The sequence below is a fragment of the Polychytrium aggregatum genome (assembly GCF_025602895.1).
Source record: "Polychytrium aggregatum strain JEL109 chromosome Unknown BJ171scaffold_134, whole genome shotgun sequence".
In the NCBI taxonomy this organism is placed as follows: domain Eukaryota; kingdom Fungi; phylum Chytridiomycota; class Chytridiomycetes; order Polychytriales; genus Polychytrium; species Polychytrium aggregatum.
Genome location: NW_026516336.1, coordinates 53,385 through 77,220, shown reverse-complemented (window position 1 = coordinate 77,220; position 23,836 = coordinate 53,385). Strand labels below are relative to the sequence as shown.

General features: G+C 57.8%; 6 protein-coding genes across 6 annotated transcripts; 4 read left to right on the top strand and 2 right to left on the bottom strand.

Annotated features, from left to right (window-relative positions):
- The first annotated feature begins 425 nt into the window (after positions 1-425).
- BJ171DRAFT_451202 (uncharacterized protein) lies at positions 426-2,481 on the top strand. Its single transcript, XM_053108213.1, has 6 exons — positions 426-734; positions 849-944; positions 1,109-1,258; positions 1,448-1,655; positions 1,771-2,121; positions 2,260-2,481. The coding sequence occupies exons 1-6, from the start codon at positions 498-500 to the stop codon at positions 2,439-2,441; spliced, it is 1,224 nt and encodes a 407-aa protein (XP_052961718.1). The 5' UTR covers positions 426-497; the 3' UTR covers positions 2,442-2,481.
- A 364-nt stretch (positions 2,482-2,845) lies between these two features.
- BJ171DRAFT_541002 (cytosolic Fe-S cluster assembly factor) lies at positions 2,846-6,001 on the top strand. Its single transcript, XM_053112955.1, has 5 exons — positions 2,846-3,306; positions 3,519-3,798; positions 3,998-4,319; positions 4,460-5,062; positions 5,403-6,001. The coding sequence occupies exons 1-5, from the start codon at positions 2,953-2,955 to the stop codon at positions 5,506-5,508; spliced, it is 1,665 nt and encodes a 554-aa protein (XP_052961717.1). The 5' UTR covers positions 2,846-2,952; the 3' UTR covers positions 5,509-6,001.
- A 1,801-nt stretch (positions 6,002-7,802) lies between these two features.
- Positions 7,803-8,301, bottom strand: BJ171DRAFT_409277 (ankyrin repeat-containing domain protein; the record flags this gene model as incomplete). Its single annotated transcript, XM_053107274.1, has 2 exons — positions 7,803-7,991; positions 8,140-8,301. Coding segments are annotated over 2 exons (351 nt in total), but the record flags the coding sequence as incomplete, so codon positions are not given.
- Positions 8,302-9,709: 1,408 nt separating this feature from the next.
- BJ171DRAFT_58302 (uncharacterized protein) lies at positions 9,710-10,905 on the bottom strand. The gene is made up of 2 exons (XM_053114226.1): positions 10,904-10,905; positions 9,710-10,625 (listed from the first exon to the last, which is right to left on the bottom strand). Exon 2 carries the CDS (start codon positions 10,466-10,468, stop codon positions 9,863-9,865), a length of 606 nt encoding a protein of 201 aa, XP_052961715.1. The 5' UTR covers positions 10,469-10,625; positions 10,904-10,905; the 3' UTR covers positions 9,710-9,862.
- Positions 10,609-12,538, top strand: BJ171DRAFT_58312 (uncharacterized protein). Its single transcript, XM_053114231.1, has 3 exons — positions 10,609-11,436; positions 11,595-11,732; positions 11,936-12,538. Exons 1-3 carry the CDS (start codon positions 10,738-10,740, stop codon positions 12,458-12,460), a joined length of 1,362 nt encoding a protein of 453 aa, XP_052961714.1. The 5' UTR covers positions 10,609-10,737; the 3' UTR covers positions 12,461-12,538.
- A 406-nt stretch (positions 12,539-12,944) lies between these two features.
- BJ171DRAFT_58292 (velvet factor) lies at positions 12,945-15,072 on the top strand. Its single transcript, XM_053114220.1, has 6 exons — positions 12,945-13,144; positions 13,440-13,606; positions 13,761-14,018; positions 14,478-14,560; positions 14,829-14,911; positions 15,019-15,072. Exons 1-5 carry the CDS (start codon positions 13,109-13,111, stop codon positions 14,906-14,908), a joined length of 624 nt encoding a protein of 207 aa, XP_052961713.1. The 5' UTR covers positions 12,945-13,108; the 3' UTR covers positions 14,909-14,911; positions 15,019-15,072.
- Positions 15,073-23,836: the final 8,764 nt, after the last annotated feature.

The following is a 23,836-nucleotide window of genomic DNA, read 5'->3' as shown; positions in this document are numbered from 1 at the left end:
CAAGAGCCCACGCCAAGCGACGACCAGGCGGTGTGCAGCCTGGTGGGTGTAACGGACTCAGCCGCCAGGTACACGGCGGATTTGTGCCATGTCTGTGGCTTTGTCTGTGGCCTTGTCTGTGCACTGTCTGTGCACTGTCTGTGGCTCTGTCTGTGCAGGGTGCGCGTTTGTGCCACGGCACGCGGTATTGTGCGCAGCCAGATCACACGACATTTGGTGCATTTGTGGCGCTGCTGTGGCACCGCTTGCTGGGATGTCACGCGGAATGGATGCAGCCAAATCGATCCGGTGCGTGTGGATCGAGTGTGGATGGATCCCTCTTCGTGCGCAGCACATCCATGTGACTCACACATGGCCGAGAGCGCAGCACTCCTCGGCGAGATCTCCTCGGTCGATCTGTTCTGTCGTCCATTGCGCCAAAGACCGCTCGTCCTTCGTCGCCCTCAGTCCACGATCGCATCCTCCCGCCCAGCGAATAAGCCGATACTCTGTCTGCAATGTCGCATCTTCTTGCTCTCCTCGCCGCATATCTGCATGTCGACACCCCCAAGGCCGCTCAGGCCACGGATCTGCTCGCACAAGCTCACTCGCTGGTCCTTGCCCACAAGACCTCTGCGTCGCTCCTGGGATCGACCGAGACCGACAAGGCCGAGATCGTCCAGTGGCAGCTCGCCGCTATCGACTCCCTGAAGCAAAATTTGACCTCCAAGGACAAGCTCCAGGAGACGGTCGAGGTACTGTTGCTGCCCAAGCCTTTGCCACTCGCATCGAGGATCAATCTCGAGGACGGTTTTCCTCGTCTGGCGCAATGTTCTGACTCTGCCGTCTTCCATGCCTGCCATCTGCAGCATCTCAACACCCAGCTTTCGTCTCGAGTGTATCTCGTATCGCACCACCTCACCCTGGCCGATATTTTCGTCTATGACGCCATCTACACCACCGCCGTACGTTGCCTCCTGGGGCTGTCGCTGCGGGTTGCTTTCGCTCCCGACTGACCATCACCTGCAAGCATTCTGTAATCGCGGCGCTGCCTGGATCGATGGGCTCTAATCCAAGTCACTGTCAGTCCCCAATAATAACGGATTCACACTTTCTCCTGATCGCTTAGGCCAAGATGTCAGTCGCTGATAAAATCAAGTATGCCAACTTTACCCGCTACTTTGACCTGATCCAGCACATCCTCCACGATGGGCTCAAGACCCCTTCGGAGTACTACCACCTCGTCGACATCTCGTTCGACTATCCTTTCGAGGAAAAGGTTTGTCCCATCAACCCAATCGTCGTTTGCACGGCCAGGCATGCTATGACATAGTATACAGCGATCCGATTTGGTGTGATTTTGATATGATTTTGACGTGGTGCGATCCCAGCTAATTCTGATATGGTCTGGCTTGATGCAATGCGGCCTGACACGATCCTTTCCTGGAACCTCCAAAAACTGTGGCAGCCGGCTGTGGAAAAGAAGTCCCCGGCTGTGGAAAAGAAGCCCCCGGCTGGAGCCCCCAAGGGCAAGGCTGCCGCTGCCGCTGCCGACGCTCCGCTTGCCCAAACTGCCGGCAAGGCTGAGAAGGAGCCCAAGAAGGCCGAGAAAGATTCCAAGACTGAGAAGCAATCCAAGAAGGCCGAGAAAGAGCCCAAGGCCGAGCCTGCCGCAGGTGCGAGCTGTGTGTGCATTCGCGCACTTGTGTGAACGTTCGATTTGCCGCCGTCCACCACTGCCGCTGACCCGAGTCCATGCTGGCGCAAACACATCGTCGATATCCATTTCAGGTGCTGCTGCGGCCTCCTCCGACCCCGACCCCAGCCGACTCGACATCCGCGTTGGCCTGATCCAGTCCGTCGAGCGACACCCCGATGCCGAGTCCCTCTACGTTGAGCAGGTCGATCTTGGCGAGGGTGCTCCACGAACCGTTGTGTCGGGTCTGGTCAAGTACATGGAGGCTAGCGAGCTCGAAAACAAGCTGGTCCTGCTGCTCTGCAACCTCAAGCCGGCCAAGATGAGAGGCATCGAGAGCCAGGCCATGGTTCTGGCGGCCACTGGCGCCGACGGCACGGTCGAGCTCATCAACGCTCCCAAAGGCAGCAAGCCTGGCGATCGAGCCCACTTTGACGGACACCAGGGTGAGTATCGATCTTGGCGGAGGAGAAGAAGGCCCGCGCGCAAAATGCCAGTACTTTCCTTAGTGACCTGCTCGCGGGAATGCCCTGGCTAACTCTGCCAATCCCGCCCACGCCTCATTGGCTGCATCCAACTCCCAGGCGAGCCCGAGGCCCAGCTGAACCCCAAGAAGAAAGTCTTTGAGGCCATCCAGCCCCACCTCCGAACCGACGCAAAGAAGCGCGCATGCTTTGTGGAGCCGTCGTCTGGAAAGGAGTGTGTGCTGAAGACCGCCAAGGGCGAGTGCACGGTGAAGAGCGTGGTCGGCGCTTCGATCAAGTAAGCGTGTGGGAGCCCCCAATACAGCACACAGATATCGGTCACATTGGGTGTTGGGACTGCGGCGGATATATACGTCGTGTTGAACAGAGGCGAGACACAAGCCCTCGGGCAAGGACAGCCAAGTGAGTCGGATCATTCCCCTGGGCATTCCCCTGTGCATCCCCCGGGCATCCCCCGGGCATTCCCCTGGACATCCAACCCCATGGTACATCATCGGCCGAGCACACCACAGCATCGCAAGTGCCGATTGACAACATCCAGCCAGAATGCCCGCCTTGTCGCCAGAGCGCAGCAGCGAATCGGGTCGGTTGGCCAACCAGCGCCGCGGACGGGCTTTGTTTTCCGCTATCGCCCGAGATCGGCTGCCCGCTTGACAAATCCTGCGATATGCCCATGCCACCGCCCGATCTCGTCCTGCACCAGCGCTGACTCGGTCGCATCCCCTCATCCATCCGTCCGTCCGTCCATCCATCTGAACAACGGCACTCCACCCATCGAGAACTACTGCAGCCATGTCGGGAAACTTCTCCGGCGCACTCGTCCTCACCGACCTCAACGACTATATCCAGCCCTCGCAGGCCTGCATTCTCCCGGTGCCTTCGGCCAGAGCCCCGAGCGGCCCAGCCTCCAGCAGCGCCGATGACTCCGGCACGGCCAGGACCGAAATCCGCATCGACAACACCGGCTCCTACCACGAGGTCTCCCTCAGCGACGGCTCGTCGACCAAGCTGGAGGAGGCTTCGATCACCCTGAACGACTGCCTGGCTTGCTCTGGCTGCATCACCTCGGCCGAGTCGGTTCTGATCACGATGCAATCACATAATGAGCTGTACTCGGTGCTGACGGAGAACAAGAAGGCCCTCCAGGTTTGCACTCCCCCCCCCTGCGCTATCCTCCGTCGTTGTGTCTTTGAGTCAATCGACCCACTCCAGGCCACATCCGTCAGGCGAATCGACCAGCCGTCAGCTTCCACCACCGCTCCTCACGCCTTATCCTTCCGATACTCGATCCATGCCATCGCACGATATGGGTCTCTGTTGCTTACCATTTGCGCCGCCTTGGATCCACGGGCTTACAGGAAAACCGCCCGCACGACATCCGAACCATCGTCATTTCGCTCTCCCCGCAATCAAGGGCATCCATCGCCGCAAAGCACAGCATCCTGCCGCTCCAGACTCACCGGAGGCTGACTGCCTTCTTCAAGTCGCTGGGCTGCCACTACGTCTTCGACACTGCCTTTTCCCGGGACTTTAGTCTCGTGGAGTGTTCCCGAGAGTTCGTCCGGCGGTTCAAAGAGAGCCAGCTCGCATCCGGCTCGTCCAGCGGTGTGCTTCCGATGCTCAGTAGCGCATGTCCAGGTCGGTGCATGGCCGCTGTGTCGCTGCTTGCATCGCTGCCATTACCATCCATATCGTCATTCCCACTGCCATCCTCACCACTCTTCCCACCGCCATCCACATCGCCGTCGGCACCATGCCCCGATCGCCGCGAATTGCTCAAAACCCGCGGCTCGCTGACCCGCTCCACTGCTCGTATTCCGCCGTCCACCATCCACAGGCTGGATCTGCTATGCCGAAAAGACCCACGGCTACATCATCCCAAACATCGACACCACCAAGTCACCGCAGCAGATCATGGGCTCGATCGTCAAGGACTTTTTCGCCGAGAGACTGGGCGTCCCTTCCAACAAGATTTACCATGTCTCCGTCATGCCCTGCTATGACAAGAAGCTCGAAGCCTCGCGAGAAGACTTTTACAGCGACGTCATGCGGACCCGGGATGTGGACTGTGTCATCACCACGGGCGAGGTCGAGCTGCTTCTGAAGGAGCAAGGCATCACGGATCTGTCGCTCGTCCCAGAGGTGCCCCTCGAGCCTGTGTAAGCGCCGTGCCGAAAGCATTGTCTGTCATCCACAGCCCTTGAGATGCCCATCGCCGTCATCCTGTCATGTGGATATGTCGCTGTGCGCTGACTTTAGCCCGTGGCCGTTTCCGCCCCCGCTGCTGTGGTTGCTGCAGATTCACCAAAGCCTCGCAGTCCCCGGACGGCACCCTTGCACTGCTGCACTCGACCGAGGGCTCGTCCTCTGGAGGATATTTGTCCTACGTCCTCCGGTACGCCGCAAAGGAGCTGTTTGGCCACATCCTGACCCCCGTCGACGTCGCCATGGGCACAAACGGCGTCGAGATCAAGCCCGGCCGCAATCTCGACTTTGTCGAGGTCTGCCTCAACCTGCCCGAGAGGGGCGGGGTTGTGCTGCGGTTTGTGGCAGCCTATGGCTTCCGAAACATCCAGAATCTGGTGCGCAAGGTCAAGCCTGCTGCAGCGGGACGCACGGCCGGCGGGGCTGCACGAAGGGTTCGTGGCTCGTCGAGTCAGTCCGAGTTCCACTTTGTCGAAGTCATGGCCTGTCCTTCGGGCTGCATCAATGGAGGTGGCCAGCTCAAGCCCGAGTCCCACACATCCAGCCAGCTCGCTGACGAGAACCAAGCGGCAACCAATGGCGTCGGCGCGAGTCGGTCCTGGGTTGCCCATGTCGAGGAAGTCTATCGCTCCGTGGGCACCGGGGAAGGTGGCATCCAGATGCCCGAGGAGAATGCTGCCGTCGTGGAGCTGTACAGGTGAGTCACAGGGATGCGTCTAACCCACCCCTTCTGCAGCCTTATCGAAATCCAATGTGTCGTGGCCGTCGCCGCGTTATTGGTATCGATGATCTCCTCCGTTTGTCCGCCGTATTTGCTGTCCCGGCATTGCTGGCCAATTGGCAGTAGATGAACACGGTAACTTGCCAGGTCGGCAAGCCGTGGCCCCTCCCCTCAGCCATTCCACCATGCATCCTTCGTCTGCTTCGAGCTCTTCTTGATTGCCCAAAGCCCGAGGCGCTTTGACTGGTCGCCAAACCCGTCTCTGTTCCCGCATCACCTCGATTCACCGATTCCACACTCACGCATCACCTTGCAGAGCCTGGCTCGGCGGGCCCGACAGCACCAAAGCCCGGCAGATGCTCCATACCCAGTACCGAGCCATCGAGAAAAATGACATCAACCCCCTGGCGGTCAAGTGGTAGTGCTGCCTTCCAGCGATCCACCCAGCCATCAGCGCATCCACATCAGCTTCTCGAATCGCTTGGCCTCTGGAATGCCATCGACCAAGGATATGAGCCATCGAGCGAATCAGAAAATCAGAGAGCACGCAAAGACGCACATGCAGACTAACGAGCAAGTCAACGGCCTCGAAGAGCAACTCCTTGTCCACACTTTGCTGCTGTATCGTGGACATTCCGTCTCCAGCGCAACACTCCACTCCCAGCCATATCTGGTCCTGCTTAGTCATTTGCCCAGCGATCGCTGTGCGCATCTGTTTTTGTTGCATCTGCGGCTGTTTCTCAGTATCGGCGTCTGTCAGCGAGCCCGCTCAAAGCTCTGTTTCATCCATCGCGCTCCACACGGCTGCACTTGCACAATGTTCATGTCCTGTGAAACGCCGAGCATTTGGAGCCGTCACCAATAGATTATCATTGGACCCAAGTAGTTTACAGTCAAACCAGAAAGAAACGGGACACCTTCCCTTCCTGGCTTCAGATATCTGAAACCTGCCGAACTTCCGTAGGCCCCAGTGAGCAAGCCGTGAGATTGTTTCCCGTCATGGGTGGCAATCGAGTGGTTTTGGTTGGCTTGGGAAGCATGGTCTTGAATACACCCGGTCGATCTCCTGTGGCGATGATCGACTGGCATACCGAGATCATGTTCCTTGAGGCATTGATGCCTCGATCCCACAGCGTATGGCAGCTTGCACAGCTCCGGACAAAGTGTGGTTTCTCGATATCAAGATGGTGCTGTGCTTGGCCATGAATGCAATGAGCGGGTGGGTGTATTCAGGTCACAGAAAAAACACAGCCATGCACAAAACAGGGATGCCCCATTTCATTTTGGAAACCCTGTATCCGCTCAGTTGCCTTTGGCCCCATGGACACTTGCTTTCCCGAGCCATAGGAGCCCGGAGCCCGGAGCCCGGAGCCCGGAGCCTGGAGCAGGGCCTGGGCCATCGTCCGTCAACAAGCAAGCTCGCGCCAACGGTACGCTCAGATCGTCACGAGCTTCTTGCGCTCCTCCTCGAGCTTTTGGACGTGCTGCTCGGCTTTTTCGAGCCGCTCGGCCATGTCCTTGAAGATATCTTCAAAGTTGCTGAACTCGCCCAGCAGCACTGCCGAGTCTGCCGGTTGGGCTTTGATCAGGTCGCGCAGTCGGCCCAGCACCACGCCGACCGAGCCCGCAGACGACGGCAGGGGCCCGGCACTCAGCGGAGTGGTAATGTCCGTCATGGACTGCTGCAGCGAGTCGTTGGAGCTGGATAAGGGGCGCGGCATCTTGCCTGCCTCAAACGCTGCCTCCTCGGCGATCGGCGGCGGCGGTGGTGGTGGAACATTGGCGAGGCTCGGGACGGCTGGCGGCGGCGGTGGTGGTGGTGCGGGATCGGCTGAGACGGGCAGTGGAGGCGGCGATGGAATGTTTGGATTGACGGCGGCCTTGGGGGGGCTGGCAGGGGGAGGCGGGACGTTGGCTCTTGGCTGCATCTGCTTCTTGGACAGCATCGACAATGGCGTCGCAGCGTGCGACACCGACGACGGGCGCTTGGGGAGCTCGCTCTGCGAGGCTGCCGATGTCGACGGGGAACTCAATGCGGTGGTTGAGCCGCCGACAGCCGAGCCTGGAGAGCCGCCCGAGAGAATGCCGGACTTGCGACGAGGGGCCTTTTCGGCGCTCGCAGGGGCCAGCGAGGACAAGGATCCGGACTTGACCATCTTGTTTGTCGTCGAGGTGCGCTGGCACTCCTCAAAGCTGGAGCAGCTGCCCTCGACCGAGAGGCCGGAGGGAACCTTGACATGCAGGCCGCCTAGGATGGACCCGTGGAGGGTCTGTTTCTGATATCCGGCCATCGGTGTGTGCAGCTCGCTGTTGGTGCGGCTGTGATCCGAGAGCGTGCTGTAGGAGAGCGCCGAGCGGATGGATGGCGACTGGAGCTTTGGGATGACCCCAACGGATCCATGATTGCGCGATGCCAGCACAGGCAGGGGAGGAGCGTCCTCGCTGAACATGTTGGGGGGCCTGGGGACTGCAAGGAGGTCGGACAGGATGCAGCGGGCATATCAGCCGGCATATCAGTAGGCGTGGGAATCTGCGATCGAGCACACACATGTGCAGACAGCGAGAGCCACCCCGCCCCATCGACTTGCACAGCATGGATCCTGCGAGTCTCCCATCGCCTTGTTGGCACCAAAGTTCACCCACCAATGTCCTTCTCGTCAAATGCCTTGACAAACTCAAACAGCTCGAGATTTCCCGAGAGCACAGCGACCTGCAGAGGCGTCTGGCTCGATTTGTTGACCTTGGTGCGGTCGGCTCCGCGCATCAGCAGCCAGCGGGCGCATTCTCTCGAGTTCCGGCTGCAGGCCACATGGAGCGGGGTGTTTCCGGCGCTGTTGGTGGCCTCTATGTTGGCGCCGTAGTCGATGAGGAGACCAGCGATCGAGCCGGTGTCGTTGAGACATGCCTGTGGTGTTGTTCCCGGCGGATCGCCCAAATAGATTGACCCAGTTGTCGTCCCGGTAGATTATCGGAAACGCATCAGAACCCAGCGTTCACCATACCGGCTGCCGCGGACATGACCAAGAGTGTAAGTCCATCTTTCCATCCGTTACCTGGTGGAGCAGCCCCTTGCCATTGTCATCAAAGATCTCGGTGTCGGCCTTGGCGGCCAGCAGCTTCTGGACGCTCTCAAGGTGGCTTCCTGCAACGGCGTACCACAGCGGAGTGAGTCCCAGCGAATCGACGCAGTTGACCCAGGCGCCAAAGTCGAGCAGAGCCTGTGGAAGCGGATACCGACAAGGAAGTGGATGCAGACAAGGTCAGCGCAAGTCGCCGGTGCTGCTGGACCAAAGAAAGAGCCGGAGCATCGCAATCGCAGTGGGCGCCACCGGGCTCGTATTCGTCCAGAGCCAAGCTTGATCCGGAACTACCGAGTCTGTGGAGCGATACTCGCCTGGAGCCCAATGACCTTGTTGTGGTGGGCTGCAATGTGGAGCGGGGTCTTCCAGGTGTCCTTCTCGCTCACACGATAATCCAGAAAGGCGCCGTTTTCCATGAGCACGACCATCATCTCGCGGTCGTTGAACATGACCGCCATGCTCAAGCATGTATCTGCAGGACCGCACATACAGCCGGAGACATCCATAGGCCGCGAGACCAGCCCGACCGACAGTTAAGTGTGTCATCACCAGAGATGGCGAATAGCACCAACGTCAAATGCAGCACAAACGTCAAGGGTCAGCATCGCTTGGTCCCTCAAGGAGCGCAAAGAACAGCAAAGGAGGAGGAACACATGTCGCAGGGCCGAGCAGACCAGAGCAGACCAGACCAGACCAGCTTACCGCCGTTGTCCGACCAGAAGTTTGGATCGAGGCCCTTCTGGCCCTTCTCGACAACCTTTTCGATGTTGCCCTTGGTAATGTCCTCGAGGAACTTTTTCTGGACCTTTTTGAGGGTGCTGGGCTCGAGAACCTCGGAGTTGGCGACATGGGCTCTGGCCTTGGGCACAAACTCCAGCGTCCGCTGACGGGGTTGTGGGAATGGTTGAGGATCTGAGAATCGGCCTCGATCGATCGATCGATCGGTCGAAGCGCCGTGCCGCGCCGTGGGGAGTCATCGACACACCCAAAGCCCCCCCATTTCACTCCGCCTGCGGCTGGATCGATGAAGCAGGCCGATGATCCATCCCTCCTCTCCTTCTCGCACCGCTTACGTTATTTTCGATCCCGTAGCTGGCAATGTCCCGCTTTTCCTCCAGAAACTTGCCCATCTTGCCGGCCACGCCGGGCAGAAACAAGCCATAGTTGAGCGAATCCCGCACGTCGGATGCCAGCTTGTCCATCACCTGCCGCTTGAGCGACCAGACGGTGTCGGTGCTGTTGACCCGCAGGGCCTTCTGCAGACCCAGATTCGGCATCGACACTCGGATGACGAGCGGGACGGGGGCGGCTGCTGCCACTATCGGTGCGGCCGGAGCAGGCGCTGAGGTGCCCGCTGCTGCTGCTGCTGTTGCGGTTGAGCTTTCGGCCATGGGGTTTGGCGGTGCAGCGAGTTTGGATAGGGCAGTCGAGGCAGCGAGTCGGAGCAGGCCAGTGGAAACAGCGACAGGCGTTACGACTCAGCGACAATCAATTCAATCGATACTCTGGGTTGAGTTTGGCTGGGAGGTTGTCGAGGGACGATTGCACAGAGACCAGAGAGTCGACGGAGCCGATGGCAGTGGAGGACCGAAAGAGCTTCGTCGACGGCACATTCCTGGCCTGCACATCCAACAAACGATGCTGCTGTGATTGGGAGCGGAGGGCGGCGGGCAGCACCAGAAGGTGTGATTGGTATTCAGCAGCATCGGCCTGCTGTTCCCGGCCGTTCGCCGCAGACGGCCGGCGTCTGGACCCGAAGGATTGCTGACCCGGCGAGGGGATGGCCAAGAGCACAGCTGCTCTGACGTTCCCGATCGCAGCAGGTCGAGAAGGCTCTGAATATCGGCAGTGGGCCAAGCGCAGGGCACACTATGGCGCAGAAATCGATCTGGGCAGTCCATTGACGACACAGTGGCATATCCGACCAGCGACGACGCAATGGCATATCCGACCAGCGACGACGCAATGGCATATCCGACGAGCGACGACACTCCGTGATTTCATCGCCATCGGCAGCGTCCGGACAGCAGAACCCTGCCCTTGTCGATGTCGGTGCAAAACCTGTCAAGCGGGTTGACAAGGACCATCGCCGCCTCGACGCTGCTCTTGCGCATCCTTTGGCGAGGAGACATTTCCTGCAAGATCGGCGGCAAGCTCGATACCCAAACGACAAGCTGCCCGAAGCGAAGTAGGCCTGCGACGATGTGTTTGTTGCGCTCGCATCTCGGAGCAGGAACCGACGGCGGCCGCTGTGGGCCATCGGGCGGCTCTTGATTCCTGCGGCCAAAGCAAGGATCAGCATTCGCACGCTGCCTGTCCAGATCTCCTTCACAGCGTCGGTCGGGAGACTTCTGGGCAGTCCTGCACCAGATCATCGACGCCGGCTGAAACCGTTGCTTTCCTTCTCTCCGTCTGTTGTCTCAGGCCGAAGCAAGAGCCAGAGTCCCCGAAGCTCATCACTGTGCTCACGACCGACCAAAAGCAACCACGGTGCGGATCGCCAACCGGTCAGCGAAGCGGAACCGCATCCCGAAGCCGAAATCGAGTCTGCACTGCTTTCCCGCAGCGAAAATGGGCCAACAGCAAAGCCAAGAAGACCCCAACGGCATCCAAGGCGACACCCTGCTTCACCCCGTCTTGCCGGCCTGTCCCGATGACGGCCCCGGGGCCGTGTTCTCTGACAGCAGTTGCGACGGTGCAGTCACGGTTGCAGGCGAGTACTGCGATACTGGCTCACCGGGACTCGGGGCAGATATCTTGGACTTTGTCGCTGTCCTCTCAGGGCCTCACTCGGGCGACCATGACAACGACTTCTCTGCCAGCTTTGGTCCTTGGTCGCCCAACCCCATTTCGGGCTCGCCTAAGCTTATTGAAAGCGCAGAAGACGGCAACTCGGAGATGGCTTTCCGTGCCCTATCTGCCTGTTCTCCCGGAATGTCGCCGAGCCTGTCCTGGGACGCCACGACCGTCCTGCATTCGCCAACAGATGCTGTTGCGCACCCTGGCTCTGGAGGCTCGCTTGGTCCTGAGTTTATCGATCCTCTGGTGTGGCAGCTTCTGAACAACCACCCTGAGCAGATACTTGCATTCGAGGGACACATGACAGCTTGCCAACCCGATAAAACCAGTTGCGGCGACAACATCAACATCGCTACTGATATCGCTGCCGGCGGTGCTATCAGCACCAGTGCCAGTAGGAGCTGGTGTACTTGCGCTGCTCCTTATCAAAGCGAGCCCGTTCTTTGCACATTCAGCAGAGATCATCCCCTGGTAAGCTCAGCCTCACAGCCCCCAACCCTCCTTCAGATCGAGCATTGACCACTGTTCGATGCACAGCAACAGACCAGATCCAGAGCGAATCTTGAGGAATCGCTGGACTCGGTCACTGACGGGTTCGTTTGGGCTGACACCTCTGCTTCGTGAAAAAGTTTATGGCTACGATCGAGGATATGGAGCGACCTACTCCTCACATCCCAACCCTTGATCAATACTTGCCCTGCACGCCAGGCAGCTCGGAGATGCCAAACCGCGAGGCATCCATCTCCCACCCACATCCGGAGACTCAGGTTCGTCCAAATGACCAAAGATTCCGATTTTAGCGGCAGACTGGCGGCTACGCATCGACTTGGGGTGCGCCGTTCATCAGCCGAACTTGCCGTCATGGCGAGCCCGAACAAGCGGCTGTGACCCCCTTGCCTGGAGACACCGCATACCCTGTCGCCCCTCTTACACCAACATGGTATCCCTTATTTGCGTCGCTGGACCGCAGGGCAGGAGCCACATGCCTCAACGGTGGGGAGGCATACATTCAATCCACCCAGTCCACCCCGCTCACCCAGTCCATCCAAGCCCAAGCCCAAGCACGGAGGAAGCGTGTGCAACTTTCCGACCCCTCCTGGAAGCAAGTTCATGCACTGCCTCGGCATATGGCACAAGTGTAGCACAGCCCGCCGGCGAGCGGCCCCAAGGCAAGCAGTGCCCCGAGCTTGAAAGCCAAGGGTATCAGGCCGAGCACTCTCGGATCCCCCATCTTGCTTCGGCCTCGCCGTTGCGATCGAGCCTGCGTCCTATTCGACGCAAAGATCAGGACCACGTCCGTAAAGTCGCCAGGCCTGATACCCACGAGACAGGTGTATCCAAGCGATATGCTCGGCTGTCTTGTCGGATTGACAGTTTGTACCGCACCCACGGCGGCAGCGACGGGAATCTCGGCGCTATTGTCCAACGCTCTCGACATCTCGCCGCCTTGGCTAGGGACAAGTTGCGACAGAGATACCATGCGGCGACACACTGAGCCGCCTGCCGATGGAATGTGCATAGCAAGCGAGGTTCATGAATACACCCATGTCATGAGCCCTGCGCGTGAGAGCGGATGCGGGCACGGATGTATGCATCTCCGAGCCGAAGCGGCCTGGGTGGCGAGCCCCCATGCATGTTTGCAAGTTGGATACCCATCGGCGGTGGAGAGTGACCAGCTGGGGTATATCTTGGCCACATATTCGGCTCTGCATCGTCTTGCCCATGCTCATCCATAAACACGGGTACCTCAACCATCACCAAGTCATGCCGGCATCGCCCAAGGCTCCGCCAACTCCATCTGCGGTATGTGCATACTCCGGCCGGCTGGTCGGCGGCTCCTCGATGGCCATGCGCTCGAGCACTTCCCCCCCCCAACCCAACCGCACCAAGCGATAAGCAGGACCCTGCGCCTCTCCGGCAGCGATGCATCAGTGCCGTCGCTCGGGTGGTGCCGGCTGGCGCTTCACCATCCCGGTCGCTCGGCACAGCGCCTCCTCTCTGCTACCAACCCGCGCCTGCCCCCCCCCTGCAGCCTTGCCGACCCAGCCCATCCCGTTGCTTGCTGGGGCCGCTAACAGAATTTCGGTGGTGCCGCCAGTCTCCCTCGCCAAACTGGAACAGCCAGCTGCTCGACCCTGCCGCTATGTTGTGCTCTGGCCCACGGCCTGACTATCTCCAGGTTCGTCTCTCGTTTGTGCCTTGGTCTCCATCTTTATTTTTCCGACCCTCTTGTTGCATGCACTGCATCAACCTGCACCGGAACCGGCTCTCTACTTCCCCCCCCACATCGGTTAAAGCCTCTGCAGCCCCTTTGCGCGGATGCCGGAAACTGAGCAGAGAGCTCCATCATTCCGGCGCTCATCGCGCCATTCGGGACGCAGTCACCGAGTCTCGCCTCGATAGCCCCTCACGATCCCCCTGCTCAGCTTCTGATATCACGGCGCTGATGGATGCATCTCCTGCTTTCCTCTTAGGTTGGAGACGGTGATCCTCTTGGCGAGTATAGCCTCATCATCATCGACCAGCCCGACCCAGAGCGCACCCCGAGGTGCATCCCCACGGCGGCCAGCTGCTCCGTCAGCCCTGTGCCAATCTTGAGACTTGTCTTCACAGACCAGAGTGGAGTGACATTCAACAATAGGTGGGTGCCCGCTTGTGGTTTGTGGGAGAGGGGGTGCTCGCATCCGGGATGCTGGAGCGTTTGGGGCGTCTGGTGGACAGCAAAGAGACGCAGCAAAGCATTAAGGCTGCCCCCTTCTCTCTCCCTCGATCGGCATGACCGCCTGCTGCCACAGCGCACATCCTGCCTTTGCTGCACCCCACCGCTTTGTAGTTCATGCTGAGCTCTTCCCGGAAGCAGTGGAGCCGCTTGCCGGCAACCTGAATGGCGAAGCTGGGCTGCCTCCGCCAGCGCTCTTTGGACAAACCGTCTCCGAGAGCATTTACGCTCGCGATACCGAGGGACGACCGGGCGTCTTTTTCGTCTTCAACAACCTGAACGTCCGGGGCGAAGGACCCTTCCGCCTCCGGTTCCATCTGGTGGATCTAAAGCTGTACGTATCCACAGAGGATTGGGCCCGCCTCGCCCTAGCCAGGGCAGCGGGTTCGAGTCGCCTCCCGCACAGGTGTCATCCCCTTTGATCGCTGCTGTCATCCCCTTTGATTGTTGTTGTCATCTCATTTGATTTCTGTCGCCATCCGCTCTGATTGCTGTTGCTATCCTCTTTGATGGCTGTTGTCATCTTGGCTGGTTCGCGGCTGTCATTTACACGAGTCGCTTTCGTCGGGACCCTCGGCCTTACCGAGCTACGTTTACCATGCCCCTGTCCATGCGTGGCTTGAGCACACCGTCGCCGGCCTGCGATCCGTCATTAAGAGGGCCAGCCTACTCGTTTCCGATCCGTTGGATGATATCGATCGAGATCTGCACTGACACCCGCCATTCCCGAATTTCTCCCTCTGCTTGTGTGCCTCGACGGACGACTTGGAACTCCCTCCCTCACATTCCACAGCCACAATGCCTTTCCCATTCCCGTCAGGGGCTCGTCGGTCACATCCTCGGTCTTCCAGTCTCCCAACAGGAGGGAATTTTCTGGTATGCTCGAGCGGGATATGCTGTGCCTGGAGGCCTGTCGGGCCTGTTGGGGCGGCCCGGTGGCCGAGGTGGGGGGGGAGGTCGACCGGGGATCTGGGCGCCATCCCCGCGGCTCGGTTTGTTGGCCAAGGAGACTGCTGGGCCCACTCTCCCACAGTTTAACCGTGGCAGTCGTCCTGTGAGGGGGAGACATGAATACAAGCAAGGAATTCCAATCGCTGACTGCCTCGCACACTTTCCACCCTACACCCTGTTCCCGCCAATCTAGATATGAGCCAGCTTGCCCGCTGTCTCATCGACCAGGGCGTCATCAAAATCGTTCGAAGACCGTACCAGGACGACGATTGAAAGGTGAGGCGCAAGGCGGATGTGCTATTGTGATCCGTCTGAGGGATTGGTTCAGTTTAGCCGTCGTCGATGAGCTGAATAGTACTGACCGATACCATACCACCCAATAGTCTCGACCGATGGCTCTCTCTCTCTCGCCCGAAGCAGTGTTGTGGCAACGGCCGCTTCAAAATGCAAACTTCCGGCATCGCGCTGGCTGGTCGCAACGCCAGAGTGAGCATCAGAATTGACCAGACCGACAAGATCGACCAGACCGACATGCCTGACCAGAACAGAAATAGTGCTGAGAAAGAGGATACTGAGCAGATTGTGATGCGTGCTCCGCGAGGAAGGCCAGCCCGGCTGTGGGCGAAGCATTTGGGGACAGAAGGGTAGATACGGAGCCAGGCACCTTCCGACTAGAGCGACGCTGAGATACTGGAGAAAGGGAGAAAGTGGAGGAGGAGGACCGGTGGCTCATATATCCAAGTCCACACAGCATCACTATAAACCGCCCGCTCCGACGCTGTAGACTCGATACCAACCAATACACTATTCGGCACCAGAGAGTTCGCAACGGCCCATAAATCTCGCAGGGGAGAGCCATTCACTACTTGGGGCGATGCCATCCGAAAATCATGTGTCTCGGCGGCCTAGACTCTAAAACCTGCGTCCAGTTTTTGATCCAGTCCCAATTCGATAAGAAGTGTCGGTGCAACTTGGCCAGCAACGGGGCGGCCTTCAGGGTAAAGATGAGGCAAGAGTATTATCCACGATGGACTGCTGTCTTTGATTAGATATGATTGCTCGGTCCTATCCATGGCTTCCAGGAGCCGTAGCCTCGGTTTCACTTGTCGACGAATCCCCTTTGTATCGGTACCGAGATATACTGAAGGACAGGGATAGACACTTTCATATTTCACCACTCTATCGAAGCCATTTGACAGCCCAAGGGGTCTAACAATCTAATGCTTGTATTGGATGTCGTTTGCCTGAATGCTCTGCTTGTAGTGTTGTGCTCGCCTGTGTCGTCTGTCGCCGCACAGCATTTGGGAGACGACGTTCGGAGGGCCTCGAGACCAAGGCCACTTGCCGAATTGCTCAAGAGAATCGATCGCCCGTGGCAAGCTTTGGTCGGCGGATTTGCGATACCACAAGACGGCAGCGTCGGTGTCCTCGGCCGAGGTAGTGTATCCAGCCAACCATGTGCGTGGCGATGGGTTTGATCATTGGATCGGTGGACAGGTTGCTCTACTCAGCATAATAGTCAATGAAAGAGAGCCACCTTGGAGGAATACAACATGGCATCGTCCATCTTTGCTTGATACAGTCCGGCAGCTATCTTGACGTCTTGGTTGACACCGACTGCAACGTTATAGCATTCGGCTAGCTGGAACTGTGCCCCAAGACGACCGGCATCGGTCGTCTTCGCCAGATGGAGGAGGATTTGCTGGCGGATTGCTTCAGGCGCGGGATTATTTCGAGCAATTCATCCACCACCAGAGACGACCACCGGACAGATTCCCTTCTGCCGGAGGCATCTTGTGAGCAACGGTCTATACCTCAATCGGTACGACTCGTTTCATTTTGGGCATGACGAGCTGTCGTGCAAAGAACGGAATTGGAAATTGTCTGATTCGGTGCATCCATCGTATGTCTGTTCTCACTTTCGCCCCCAAGGGCTCCGCCCCTTGCATTGTCCGCTTCCTCTTGGTTCATACGCAGCCATGCTGACCGCCACCAGCAATCAGCTCTACCACTGCAATCTCCATGATCATCCTGACCACGATCTGTTCCTCACGTATCGAACAAACTGAAGCAGATGGCTCGGCACCCAGTCCTCTCTTTCATCGTAATCTTGTGTTTCGTTCTGAATAAATGTGTGCCCTCTCTTCTGCAACCCGAAGAGGCTAGGCCAAGCTCAGCATCATTCATATCTTCTCCAAGGGCAACTAGAGAGTCGGATATATCGGCTGAGGAGAGGGGGTGGAGGTGTCAGTCGAGAACCAGAATACGGAAAATGAGCAAAACCAACTCACCACGATGATAAGGGGGGGGCAGACTTGACCATCGCAAGTCCACCCATTAACGTGAGCGCCCGGATATCCCAATCATGAAAGAGCGAGTGAGGGACTTTGACGGGGTGGTGACGGTGGTGGATCCATTGAGGTGAGTCGTTGATTTCGACCCACTCGTCGGAGGAAGAGACGCTGGATTGAGGAAGAATATTGGCAGAAATTTCTTCGGAACAAATCCAGCGATCATCCTGAAGAACCCAGAGGAATTGACCATTATTCCAGTCACGGGATCGGATGGACTTTCCTTCGGGGGAGAACCCTACAGAGTGTACACCACTCTTGTGTCCTTCAAGGGTGTGTTTTAGCTGGCTCGTGGTCGCATCCCACACTTTGATAGTCCCATCAGCGTAGCCAGATACAATTGCGTCACCATCGGGAGAGATGGCCACGGAGCTCACACCAGCCACGTGCCCTTCAAGATTTTGCTTCAGCTGACCGGTGACAACATCCCAAATTATGATCGTTGTGTCTTCAGAGCCAGATATAATCCACTCGCCATTGGGCGAGATGGCAACAGAGTTCACTTCTCTCCTGTGTCCCTCCAAGGTCTGTTTCAGCTGGCCGGTGGTAGTATCCCACACCTTGATAGTTTTGTCACGAGAGCCTGAGACGATTGACCGGCCATCAGGAGAGAATGTCACGGAAAGCACACTGCCTTGATGCCCTTCGAGAGTGTGCTTCAGCTGGCCAGTGGTGGCATCCCACATCTTGATGGTCTTGTCGCGAGAGCCGGAGACAATCCACTTGCCATTGGGCGAGACGGCTGTTGATTTCACATAGCCTCTGTGTCCCTTTCGTGAATGCAGCTGGCCGGTAGTAGAATCCCAAATCTTGATGGTCTTGTCACCCGAGCCAGAGAATATTGACTTGCCATCAGGAGAGAATGTCACGGAGAGCACACTGTCTGTGTGGCCTTCGAGAGTGTGCTTCAGCTGGCCCGTGGTAGCATTCCACATCTTGATGGTCTTGTCATCTGAGCCAGAGACAATCGATTTGCCGTCCGGGGAGGTGGCCACGCAAAACACATAATCCATGTGTCCCACAAGAGTGAGCTTTAGCTGACCCGTGGTCGCATCCCACACTTTGATGGCATTACCGCTAGAGCCAAGTGGTGACCCGGAACTTGAGGCGATCCACTTGCCATCGGGTGAGATCGCAACCTAGCTGACTCCATCAATATGACCAGCAAGTGTCATCTCACACGGATCCCAGGTGGGTGCTGGACCGCAGGTGACCAGGAACGGGATCTTGTCCTCGAGTTGGTCGGCATATGTCTTGTAGATCGCCGTCTCCTTCGGTGTGAATGCATACCCCGAGTTGTACACCTGTGGTGCACTCTTGATGACGGGATCGGCAAACTCGCGGATGAATCGATACGTGTCCTTGACCAGTTCCTTCGTGGTGTCGTCGATGATGGTGCTGGGTGCCATGTTGGTCACTCCTCGCAGCACAGCCAGTTGCTCGATGATCGGCTTGACCACATGTGTGAGCGACCCACACTCGAGCCAGAAGAACACATGCGTCTTGACGAACCGAGTGAGCACCGCTGCCACATCGACCATCTCGGCCGACTGCCACACCGGACTCGACTCGGCCTCTCCGTCCACACACCACACAAAGTGTGTGATCCAGTGGGCGACGCTGTATCGCAGCGACGGTGTGATCTTGACTGCGACCCTGTCCTCGAGGTCTGGGATCTTGTCGTGAAAGTCGAAGATCTCGCAGATGTTGATCACTGGCTCGTGCGAGAGGATCACGCCGAGACATCCCTGGGCAAACACCGTGTGGAACGAGTCCGACACATGCCACGGATGGCCAGCCGATGTGTCGCCGAGGAGATAGTCCGCCACCGACTTGTGGTTGAACTTGACCTCGGTGTTGGTGGACTGGCTGTCTCGGGGACCCAGTCCGTTGGCGCCTGGATCGAGGACCAGACTGAGGCTCTTGAGACACTCGCGAACGACGCCGATCTCGAGTCCAAACACATCGGCGATGATCTGCGGGGTCAGGATCGACTGGGCCGTGGCGATCGCCGACACCACCGTGACCAGCTCGGCCGGGTGGCTCGACTGCGAGTGGATCTTGGCGAATGTCTTGTGGTACAGCTGGCCGACATCGGCGGCGCTGTCGTTGATGTCCTTGATCGTGGCGAGTGTCACTGGGCCGTCTCTGGATGCTGCATCGACGGTGTTGAGGAGTAGGTTGATCCAAACGAATGTCTTGGACTGGTCCAGCAGGATGGCGACTGCCTCGGTGCGGTTCGAGTCACTGAGAATGTCATACACTCGAAGTCGGTGGTGGATGAACACCTCGAGGTCACGGATGTTCTCCTCGCTCGAGGGTTCGATCGTCTTGGTCGGGACTCCATCGAATGCTGCCTTGATATCGTCCTCGGGTCGGGGATGTCAGCAGCAGCTTGAGCCACGGACGGGTCCTGTTCAGTTCGACGAAGCGCACGGCAAGCAGACCGAGCAGCTGGTCGCGCGGAGAACACTCGTCGAGTGCATCCACCAGGATCATCACCGATCCCTTGGGTCTGTAGTCGCCGATGGCCTCGAGTGGATCGGCAATCACGGCCTTGAACAGTTCGGGGATGCTCATCTTGTCGAGATTGTCCTTGGAGTGGCCAGCCTCGAGCAGCTTGCGGCCGATCGGCGAGTACCACTTGCACAGACCGTATGCGATGGTGTTCAGCACCACTCGTGGATCGCTCTTGCGGATGTCGTTGTACTTGAGGAACAGCGCCGACACCAGCTGGTTGGTGGCCGTGAGGATGTTGGCGATCTGGGCAGCAGCGACAGACTTGCCCACTCCAGCAACGGCATTGACCCACAGGACAGTGTCGGTGGTGTCCTGGTTGACCCAGTCGGTTGTTTGGTCGAACAGCCACTGGCGGGTTCCCTCGACATACAGATCCTCGAGTGCCCTTCTGTCCAGGGCCGAGTCGACAGGATCGAGGAGGGATCGCAAGAGCGAATCCTGTTCGGCAGTGAGCTGGATGGGACTATCCTTGTGGTATGTTGCTCCTTGGACTGCTGCCGTCTTGGTCTTGGTGACAAGCTCTCGAAACGCAGGAGCCAGGCTGGAGGGGGCGACTGCTCGTCAGCGATAAGGATGAGTCGCTATTAAAGTCATTCACACTTACTGTCTGAGAGCGGCTGTATCGACAGCCTTGAGTGCTTGCAGCTTGAACAACTCCTTAATTGTCTGCTGAATAGTCATGGGCTTGCCATCAAACAGCGGACTGGACCTGTGCATTGGAGGATATCTCGGAAACTGATTGACTGGTGGGAAGTATTCCTTCTTCAAGACCTCGTCTCCGACAATTCGAGTGGACCACATGAGGACAGGTTGGATGATGACGAGGCGATCGGTGGTGGTAGTGTCCTTCATTCGCTTGAGAGCATGCTGGATCAGTAGGGAATCAGAGTGTCAATATTACCGGATTGCCTGGCAGTTTAGATCCGGATAAGCCACAGCCCACCTCCAGTAACTGATTGTCGGGTGTGTTGTGCGCATCGAAGGTCCGCTTCACACCATCTTCAGAGAGTATAACGACCACGACACTGGAGTTGTAGAGGCCATTGATGAAACCCTGCTCCCAGTCCATGCCATTACAGAGACACTGGACGTCTAGGTATGGATGGAGGGCCATTTGGCCACGGGGAGTATTCGCGAGGGTTCCGTGCAAGGCATCTGCGTTCCCCGTATCGCTTTGGACTCGATAGCTGCAGAACACAAGTTAGGTGCGTGAAATTGTGCAGATGCCGATGCAGTGCCACGAACCTGATGAAGACGTCGTGTTTTTCATACTGGTTCTGGCACTCCCAATGCTGTGTGGGGGTCGCTGGAGTGTAATAGCTCGCGTCCAAGGGAATGTTTGGGTGATCCTTCGTTGGGCTGTATTTGAGAACTGGGACCTTGGGTCGAGCCATCGGTCGATCTCTTGCCTTTTTGCGAGTCCGTTGGTTTCATCAGAGGGCCATTTTCCTGGCCGATCGCTTCAACAGAGGAATCATTTGGTCCAGCGAGCTGTGCTTCTCCTGTCATGTATGCGTCGATGGATAGACAGCCCAAAACCGAGGTCGAGTCAGATTGGGTCGATCAATGGCTCCAGCGACGACCAACCACGAACATCCAAGTCACCATTCTAGCGTCGTTGCGTGGCACTCATCGAGAACACCACACCCTCCAAGATGTGCAGCCGAGTCCGTTCATCGTCATCGAGGAGTCCATATCAGCTTATCACTTTGCTGTCGCTGACCTGGTGTCGTGTCCTTCTTGAGCAACAACAGCGAGAGCAGGCCCACAAGGACCGTCAGAAGGAGGATCAAGACCTCCGTCAACATTGCAGGTTGAGATCAGGGCGACGAGGGGCAGAAAGGGGGCAAATCTGGTGGCGGATTTCGCAAGCCTGCCCAAAGCCTGGTCGAGGATTTGCCGAACTCGGCAGCCGCACCGAGAGAGTGCATCGACAAGTCGGAAAGGCAGCCCCATCGACACAGTGTTGAATGCCTCTTGATACAATCGCAAAGGTCAATCCATGCCAACAAGCTGTCCATCTCGCTGTGCAGGCTGGGTAGTCAAACAGGAGTGCCGCTGGCAGGGCACAACCATCCGAAATCTCAACACAGTCCTGCTTTGAACGCCGAGTCGACCACACATTACTGTCAAGTACCCAACGAAGGGGCTCGATTGGGAACGCAAGTGTCCCAGCCCAAGACTTGGGCCCAGGGACGAGCGAGATGACAGGACTGGAATACAGCGTGTCCGATGTCAAGCCGAGAGGGAGCGGTCAAAGTGATATTAGAGTGCAAAGGGTGCTCAACAGCAAGGAAATGATGTCGAGGTGAGCTCAAGGAAAGCAGAGGCGCAGTGCAAAGCTGTCACTCTGAATACGAGGGACAACGATCCGTTCAAGATACGACTGGTCTCAAAGTGGGGAGTGAGGGACACTCGGAAATTGAGACGCAGGGACAGTATCGGTTCCTATTTTGAACGCTGAGGCTCAACTGCCCAAGCCCGGCATTGAGGTGCCAAGGACATAAACTCCGGGGCTGGCTGTGGAGCAGAGATGCTGGCGATCCCCGTTGGCTGCATGTTTGGACACTTCTCTTGCTGGCCATTGTTGGATGCAGCCATATGCTCTCCGCAGATCTCACCGACTTGTGTCTGCGTCGACGCTCTCTGTAGATCGGCTGCATGGTATTCCTGCCGTCTGCTCCTTTCATAAGCTGCATTTTGCCAGCAACCAACGGGGCAGAGCTGGCTCAAACAGCGTTGCGGAAGAGACCTCGGCCAGAAGACATCGGCCAGCTTGACTCAATCTGAGTCGCATTGGCTGCTTCGTTTCAGGCATTGGCTGGCGGTGCAGCGGTCGTTGTTGTCTGCGAGCTGTGTCGGCTGGCTTGTGGTGATGGCGGGTTGTCAGCGAGTCGGCTGGATGTTGTGTGGCTGGTGGACGAGATTTCGGGTCTGCCTTGTGGAGGATGTCACCTGATTTGCTGCGCATGGATCGATCCACCTGTGGCTGGCGTCTTGGCATGATTGGTGTGTCGAGGTCGCAGGTTCGACTCCGCGTGGGGCACGCATTTTCCACGATGACATATTGCCTCCCATCGAATGAACCCAAGTCGCCCGAGGAGCACTCACCGGACCCGTTGTGGTCGTCGCTGATTTGCTGCGCTGCATTGTCTGTTGATAGTGGAATCGAGCACGATGACTCGTATCAAGATGTCAATTGCGGTTGTCCCACTTGGACCGTTCTGGATGATCACCGACAACTTCCGTGTGAGTGTGTGTTCGATGGCCAGTGTTGGGCTTGCCAGAGTTTGGCTTGCTTCGCCACAACCTGCCTCTCTGTCTCCTGTCTATCTCCATCGTCCCCTTGCCTCCATCCTGTCTCCGTCAACATGTCCAGCATGATCGAGCCTCCTTCAGCCACGGCATCGTTTGCCACCCACCAAAGCCAAGCTGAAGTCAGAGCAACTTCGTCGATCCCCGATATCAACCAGCTCTCCCTTGGACACAACCCAGACATTTTCACCATCATATGCTGCAACGACAGTTTCCAGCTTGCCCTCGACCACAACACCATCAAGATCCTGCTCAGAGTATGCAAACGAGCCCGACCCCTCCTGAGCTCCAAGATGCCTCGCTTCCACCGTTGGTGTCAGAGCATGGAGCTACTCAATCTGGAAGGACACCTGCGGATCGGTCTCACACCGAGCGACCAGATCGCCCTCTCGCTACACTTCGAGGATCAGGCTGCAGCCGACCGATCCTGGCTCGTTGCTCAAGCAGACCAAGGAAACGCATCGGTCTCGTATCTCCTTGCTCGGGTGTTGCAATCTGAGAACGACACAGAAGCAGACGATGACGATGAGCTTGAAGAGAATGCCAAGCATCAGCAAATCTTCCACCATCTGAAGAGGGCAGCCAAGGCAAGCCATTCCATGGCCCAGTTCCATCTTGCAGAATGCTATCTCAACGGTCGCGGCGTCAAACAAGACTTCACCAAGGCTGTCGAGATATATCGTAGCCTAGCCGATTGCGGGATCCCTCAGGCTCAAGTCGCCCTCGGCGGATGCTACGAGAGTGGTGAAGGTGTCGATCAGAGCTTCACCACCGCGATCGAGTGGTATTCCAAGGCAGCAGATCAAGCCAACGAAGACGGCCGGCTCCATATCGTGTTCCTCCAAGGGTGGCTCTCGTTCATCGGCCATGATGTCGAACAGAGCGACGTTAATGCGCTCAACCACTGGCAGGAAGTCAGCACCCAGTCCACCGATCCGATCATCAAACCCATCGCAACTCACATGGTCGGATGGATGCACTACCTTGGCCGAGGAACCGTACGCGACGAGCCAAG

Coding starts and splice junctions, on each gene's coding strand:
- BJ171DRAFT_451202 (XM_053108213.1), top strand. CDS start 498: ATGTCGCATCTTCTTGCTCTCCTCGCCGCATATCTGCATGTCGACACC. Junction 945..1,108: donor ACGCCATCTACACCACCGCC/GTACGTTGCCTC, acceptor CTGATCGCTTAG/GCCAAGATGTCAGTCGCTGA. Junction 1,656..1,770: donor CAAGGCCGAGCCTGCCGCAG/GTGCGAGCTGTG, acceptor TATCCATTTCAG/GTGCTGCTGCGGCCTCCTCC.
- BJ171DRAFT_541002 (XM_053112955.1), top strand. CDS start 2,953: ATGTCGGGAAACTTCTCCGGCGCACTCGTCCTCACCGACCTCAACGAC. Junction 3,799..3,997: donor GCTCAGTAGCGCATGTCCAG/GTCGGTGCATGG, acceptor CACCATCCACAG/GCTGGATCTGCTATGCCGAA. Junction 4,320..4,459: donor GAGGTGCCCCTCGAGCCTGT/GTAAGCGCCGTG, acceptor TGGTTGCTGCAG/ATTCACCAAAGCCTCGCAGT.
- BJ171DRAFT_58302 (XM_053114226.1), bottom strand. CDS start 10,468: ATGCTGATCCTTGCTTTGGCCGCAGGAATCAAGAGCCGCCCGATGGCC.
- BJ171DRAFT_58312 (XM_053114231.1), top strand. CDS start 10,738: ATGGGCCAACAGCAAAGCCAAGAAGACCCCAACGGCATCCAAGGCGAC. Junction 11,437..11,594: donor TCAGCAGAGATCATCCCCTG/GTAAGCTCAGCC, acceptor TTCGTGAAAAAG/TTTATGGCTACGATCGAGGA. Junction 11,733..11,935: donor ACCCACATCCGGAGACTCAG/GTTCGTCCAAAT, acceptor GCTGGACCGCAG/GGCAGGAGCCACATGCCTCA.
- BJ171DRAFT_58292 (XM_053114220.1), top strand. CDS start 13,109: ATGTTGTGCTCTGGCCCACGGCCTGACTATCTCCAG. Junction 14,019..14,477: donor CATCTGGTGGATCTAAAGCT/GTACGTATCCAC, acceptor CACATTCCACAG/CCACAATGCCTTTCCCATTC. Junction 14,561..14,828: donor CAACAGGAGGGAATTTTCTG/GTATGCTCGAGC, acceptor CCGCCAATCTAG/ATATGAGCCAGCTTGCCCGC.